General features: G+C 52.2%; 1 protein-coding gene across 1 annotated transcript in view; it reads left to right on the top strand.

The window, feature by feature from the left end:
- LOC139239026 (uncharacterized) overlaps positions 1–6,640 on the top strand; it is a 44,654-nt gene extending 38,014 nt beyond the window's left edge. The window contains exon 6 of the mRNA XM_070867529.1: positions 6,141–6,640. Within this exon, the coding sequence (XP_070723630.1) occupies positions 6,141–6,640 (500 nt within the window). The remainder of the gene's footprint in view (positions 1–6,140) is intronic.
- The last annotated feature ends 227 nt before the right edge of the window (positions 6,641–6,867 follow it).

Raw genomic sequence — 6,867 nt, 5'->3', positions numbered from 1 at the left:
AGGTAGAGAAGATTTACAAGGCTGATACCAGAATTGCGAGGATATACATATCAGGAAAGGATGAATAGGCTGAGTCTCTTTTCTCTTTGGGGGTGGGTGGGAGGGAGAAAGATGGCTCTGGTGACCTAATAGAGGTCTTTAAAATGATGAAAGGTTTTGATAGAGTGGATCCAGAGTGTTTGTATCACCTGGAGTACTGCGTGCAGTTTTGGTTTCCATATTTACGAAAGGATATACTTGGCTTTGGAGACAGTTCAGAGAAGGTTCACTCGGTTGATTCCGGAGATGAGGGGGTTGACTTATGAGGAACGGTTGAGTAGGTTGGGCCTCTACTCGTTGGAATTCAGAACATTAAGAGGGGATCTTATCGAAACGTATAAGATTATAAGGGGTGTTGACAAGTGGATGCAGAGAGGATGTTTCCACTGATGGGGGAGACTAGAACTCGGGGGCATAATCTTAAAATAAAGGGCCGCCCATTTAAAACTGAATTGAGGAGGAATTTCTTCTCTGAGGGTTGTAAATCTGTGGAATTCGCTGCCTCAGAGAGCTGTGGAAGCTGGGACATTGAATAAATTTAAGATAGAAATAGACGGTTTCTTAAACGATAAGGGGGCGGGCAGGGAAGTGGACCTGAGTCCATGATCGGATCAGCCATGATCATATTGAATGGCGGAGCAGGCTCGAGGGGCCGTATGGCCTACTCCTGCTCCTATTTCTTACGTTCTAATGTTTCCACTTGTGGGGAAGAGCATAACTAGAGGCTATCAATATAAGATAGTCACCGAGAAATCCAGTGGGGACTTGGTGCGAGTTAGGACATGGGGCAGCCTAGTTTTGGATCACCTCTAAAGCTGCACGCAGTGACAGCACAAGTCCCGGCCAGCGTGATGCTGATTGGGTAAATTCCCCCGACAGTCACGCCCGGCGAGCTGGAACCGACTGGGATCGATTCTACGCCCGCAATTGGTATTGTTGGAAACCCCTCCACTCGCTGTATTTTTTTTTGGTGGAGGAATAAACCCGCTGCGATCGGGAGACTCTTGGCTGTCGTCTAGTTTGCGAGCCCCGTCAGTGCGAACACTGCAAGCCCCGCCCCCCCCCCCCCCCTGCCTCCATCTCACTGGCTGACGCAGTGGTGCCAATATTCACTCCGCTTGCCGTGATCCTGGTTTCCCGACCCAGCGAATCCCTTTGCGTCACTGACCAGGCTCCAGTTTTACTCCGATAGACTCGGTGGTGAGGCAGAAGCAGGCAGTGGGGGAACCAAGGTCGGCTTTGCTTCAATGGCGCTCGATGCGAGGTTCACTAGAATAAATTAAGTGGACCTGGGAGATGGAGGGGCAGCTTACCATGTCCTGGGACACCAGCCGTGACCTCCAAAGGACGGGTGTGTGATGATCACTGCCCGAAGCTTGATTTCCACGCGGTGAATTGGAAGAGTTGGGGGCGGGGGGTGGGGGGGGGGGTAGAAATGTAGATCGGAAGGGTCACCACTTTGATGTGAAAGTGTATTTCACCCCCCCCCCCCCACACACACCTCCTGATGGTGTTGATTCCTCGCTAGGATGTCTGCGAGACGAGACAGCAAGTATTGAACACTAGAATTAGGAGCAGGAGCCGGCCATTCGGCCCCTCGAGCCTGCTCCGCCATTCAATGAGATCACGGCTGACCTTCGACCTCAACTCCACTTTCCCGCCCGATCCCTCGATTTCCCCTAGACTCCAAAAATCTATCTCTGCCTTCAATATGCTCAACGACTGACCATCCACAGCCCTCTGGGGCCGAGAATTCCAAAGATTCACCTCCCTCTGAGTCTGTCCTCTGCAAATTTAGAAATTGTGTTTTTGATTCCAAAGTCTAAATCGTTAATATAAATTGTGAGCAGTGGTCCCAGCCCTGATCCTTGTGGAACACCACTGCCCACCTTCTGCCCCTGTGATTAGCTGCCCTTTACCCCTACTCTCTGCTCTCTGTCTTGAAGCCAGCTAGCGATCCATTCTGCACCTTGTCCCCTGACTCCGCATTCTCTGACTTTGTTCATCAGTCTGTAAAGGGGTACCTTTATCGAAGGCCTTTTGCAAATCTAGATAAATTACATCTACCGCATTACCCTTGTCTGCTCGCTCTGTTACCTCTTCAAAAAATGGTTGGTCAAGCCAGACTTTCCCTTTTGAAATCCACGCTGACTTTATTATATTTTTGGTTTCTAAATGTTCTACTTTCTCCTTTTTAGTAGGGATTCCATTATTTTTGCTACCACCGATGTTAAGCTGACTGGTCTATAATTCCCTTAGAGGGACGTGATCGGGGCCCAGGAGAGGTGAGAGTTCGGGGCCCCAGAAGAGGCGAGGGCCCAGGGGCAGCACGGGGCCAGCCCACACTGTGCGATATGTGTGCGCGCACTAGGTCCGTGCAGCAGAGCTGGTCTCCAGTCGTCCTGGTTAACCCTTGCCACTGGACCGAGACCTCGCTCTGTCAAGCCCCGTGTGGTGGCTGGTGTGCAACGGTCACCCCACGTTAAAAAAATTCACCCACAGGCATCTTCCACCCTTCAGGATGTAGTTCGGGATCCGGAATATTAGGTCCTTCACTGAAACACCTGTGAACTTCACTGAAGCAAGTCACCCTCGATTCGAGGGACTTCCTATGGTGATTGTAATTCCTTGGACATGTTCTATCGTCCTTAAATCTAGGTGTCACGTTCGCTATCCACCAGTCCTCTGGCATTACACCTTTATCTAATGAATGATTAAATATGTGTAGTGAGGCCTCTGCTATCTCTCCCTCGATTCTTTTACCCACGTTGTTCCATATCCCTTGACCATCCTTGCCTATCAAAAATCTAGCGATCGCTGTCTTTGAAAATTTCAATTGATAACCACAGCCTCAAGTTTTTGTTCACAAATCCCAGCATCCTTTGTGGGAAGGACCATTTCCTGACATCACCCCTGAACAGCCTGGCTCTAATAATAGGGTTAATTGCCATGCCATGAACTGTAAGGGAGGGTATATATTGGTCATCATCATAGAGCAGTCCCTCGGAATCGAGGAAGACTTGCTTCCACTCTTAAAGTGAGTTCTTAGGTGGCTGAACAGTCCAATACGGGGAACCACAGTCCCTGTCACAGGTGGGACAGACAGTGGTTGAGGGAAGGGGAGGGTGGGACTGGTTTGCCGCACGCTCCTTCCGCTGCCTGCGCTTGCTTTCTGCATGCTCTCGGCGACGAGACTCGAGGTGCTCAGCACCCTCCCGGATGCACTTCCTCCACTTAGGGCGGACTGGTCTTTGGCCAGGGACTCCCAGGTGTCGGTGGGGATGTTGCACTTTATCAGGGAGGCTTTGAGGGTGTCCCTCTGCCCACCTTTGGCTCGTTTGCCGTGAAGGAGTTCCGAGTAGAGCGCCTGCTTTGGGAGTCTCGTGTCTGGCATGCGGACAATGTGGCCCTGCCCAGCGGAGCTGATCGAGTGTGGTCAGTGCTTCGATGCTGGGGATGTTGGTCTGGATGAGGACGCTAATGTTTGTGCGTCTGTCCTCCCAGGGGATTTGTAGGATCTTGCGGAGACATCGCTGGTGGTATTTCTCCAGCAACTTGAGGTGTCTACATAAACACCACTTTGATACAAGTCTCCCTTCCTTGGTCAGTAGAAACCCTGGCTGATTTTTCAAATTGCATTTATTGCCCATCCCTAATTGCCCCTTGAGAAGGTGGTGGTGAGCCGCCTTTTTGAACCGCTGCAGTCCGTGTGGTGAAGGTGCTCCCACAGTGCTGTTAGGGAGGGAGTTCCAGGATTGTGACCCAGCGACGATGAAGGAACGGCCGATATATTTCCCAGTCGGGATGGTGTGTGACTGGGAGGGGAACGTGGAGGTGGTGGTGTTCCCATGCGCCTGCTGCCCTTGTCCTTCTAGGGGGTAGAGGTCGCGGGTTTGGGAGTTACTGTTCCTCCCTCCACCACCCAACACCATCTCTGGGCACTGAGTCCAATTCCATTTCCCTTCCTTACTGCTCTGGATGAGGTTAGCTAACTAGACACAGGCCAGGATATTAACATGGGACCTTTGACCTTGTCCCTCTGGTCCACCACTGGCCTGTTCACTGGAGCTTAGAAGAAAATATTAAAACTCCTTTTTTTTTTTAAATCTGAACTTTAAAAATAGGAGCTCAGAATGTGGATTTAAGTGGAAGATAATATTGCACAAGAGGAGGCCATTCGGCCCATCGAACCTGTGCCGGCTCTGTGACAGAGCGATCCAATCAGTCCCACTACCCCCTGCTCTTTCCCCACAGCCCAGCAAATGTTTCCCCTTCAAGTATTTATCCAATTCCCCGGTTTGAAAGTCACTATTGAATCTGCTCCCACCGCCCTTTCAGGCAGCGCGTTCCCGTTCACAACAACTCACTGTGGTTTCTTAAAAATCACCTAATTTCACCAATTATCTTAAACCTGTGTCCTCTGGTTACCAACCCTCCTCTCACTGGAAACAGCTACTCCTTATTTACTCTATCAAAACCCCTCGTGATTTTGAACACCTCTATTTAATCTCCTCGACCTTCTCCCTCATCTATGCCTTTGTTACCTCCAGACTTGACTATTCCAACGCACTCCTGGCTGGCTTCCCACATTCTACCTGACGCAAACTAGAGGTGATCCAAAACTCGGCTGCCCCGTGTCCTAACTCGCACCGAGTCCCACTCACTCATCACCCTCTGTGCTCGCTGCCCCGTGTCCTAACTCGCACAGAGTCCCGCTCACTCATCACCCTCTGTGCTCGCTGCCCCGTGTCCTAACTCGCACCGAGTCCCGCTCACCCGTCACCCCCTGTGCTCACTGCCCTGTGTCCTAACTCGCACCGAGTCCTGCTCACCCATCACCCCCTGTGCCCCGTGTCAATTCACTAAATATATTCAAAAAGGAGTTAGATGTAGTCCTTACTACTAGGGGGATCAAGGGGTATGGCGAGAAAGCAGGAATGTGGTACTGAAGTTGCATGTTCAGCCATGAGCTCATTGAATGGCTGTGCAGGCTAGAAGGGCTGAATGGCCTACTGCACCTATTTTCTATGTTTCTATGTGTCCTAACTCACACCAAGTCCCGCTCACCCATTATCCCCTGTGCTCGCTGACCTACATTGGCTCCCGGTTAAGCAACGCCTTGATTTCAAAATTCTCATCCTTCTTTACAAATCCCTTGCCCCTCCCTATCTCTAATCTCCTCCAGCCCCACAACCCCCCCGAGATGTCTGCGCTCCTCTAATTCTGCCCTCCTGAGCATCCCTGATTATAATCGCTCCACCATCGGTGGCCGTGCCTTCTGTTACCTGGGTCCCAAGCTCTGGAACTCCCTCCCTAAACCTCTCCGCCTCTCTACCTCGCTTTCCTCCTTCAAGACGCTCCTTAAAATCTACCTCTTTGACCAAGCTTTTGGTCACCTGCCCTAATTTCTGCTTCAATGGCTCGGTGTCAAATTTTTGTGTGTTGTAACACTTCTGTGGGATGTCTCACTACATTAAAGGTGCTATATAAATACAGGTTGTTGCTGCTATGGAGGAGAATAATTCCAGCTTCTCCAGTCTCTCCACAATAACTGACTTGCCACATCCCTGGTAACCCTGCATGCTTGAGGCTTGTGTATAAAAGGATGAGATTACAGCCCCCTCTTCCATTATTTGAAGGGGCTGCTCCTCAAATTCTGGCTGCACTTCAGTCCCACGCTCCTGATCACCCTGTGCGGAGGGGGAGCGGGGCAGGTCCGAAGGCCTCCTCGTAGGACTGTTCCTGGGCCTGGCCAAGGGGGCCATCAGCCGGTCCAGGCAGCGGGCGGTCGAGGGGGTCGTTCAGCCCGACTGCCTGCCTCTCTTCCACGGTTACATCCGAGCCAGGGGTGTCCCTGGCGATGGAGCACGCGGTGTCCACCGGCCTTTCGCGAGAGGTGGGCGCCGGAGGGACTGGAGTGCACCATCACCCCCGGCAACCAAATTTTAATTTGATCCATTTAATGTTAAAAGTTTAATTTGTCGGTTTTAGTGCCCCCTTTAATCAAGGGGGCACTTCATTATTGGTTCGACCAAAATAGTTGTGTATATAAAAGGACAAAGAGTTTTCTAATCAAGCTTTCGCTCATTGTGGTCCTTCAGATTTCCAATTTTCGGCCAACGCGGAGGCAGTTCAAACTTTCACCAAGAAGGAAGGGGAGGAGTTTGCCGAGCTCTTTACGTGGGGCCAGGGGAGCAAACCCTGGAGCTGCTTCGGCCGGGAATACGCTGCCGCTGCCACGTGCTACCGCGACGGTCCCTTTGCCGGGCTGCAGGATGGCGGGCTGTACGGCGACCCGTGCTACCTGAAGGACGAGCCGGCTGACGCGAGCGGCTACGGCGGGTTCTACGGGCAGGCGGTGGAGGCAGGAGGGGACTGCCGGGAGGCCGAGGCTCTGCGCCCCGCCCTCGACGTCGCCTACAGCGCGCTGATGGCCGTCGACAACCTGGGCGCCGTCCCCTCGGAGGACGACGAGGAGGACCTGACCGACTACGTGTTCAACATGGGCTTCGCCGGCGGCGGCGGTGGTGGCGAGGCGCTGTCCGCCATTTTGGGCAGCAGCATTGCCTTGCCGAGCGACCAGGCAGGATCCAAGGGCTGAATGGTCAACCCCTCCCCGCCTCTGTCGTTTGGGTGGGAGTGAAATAAAGGGGGCGTTGTGTAACTAAGATCCACCTTCTCCCATACACTGATAGTTCATGATTCTAGCCAGTGAGTGGAAGGGTCGTTGGGGAGGGGTTGAGAGACCCACATGCCTCGGTCTTTTAATCATGAATTTTTGGGCGTGTTTATTTGCAACACCAGAAGCTCTGATTGGTGCCTGAAAAC

The sequence above is a fragment of the Pristiophorus japonicus genome, chromosome 26, assembly GCF_044704955.1.
Source record: "Pristiophorus japonicus isolate sPriJap1 chromosome 26, sPriJap1.hap1, whole genome shotgun sequence".
Classification (NCBI taxonomy): Eukaryota; Metazoa; Chordata; class Chondrichthyes; family Pristiophoridae; genus Pristiophorus; species Pristiophorus japonicus.
The sequence above is the reverse complement of the archived record's forward strand: the minus strand, read 5'-3'. Positions and strand labels throughout refer to the sequence as shown.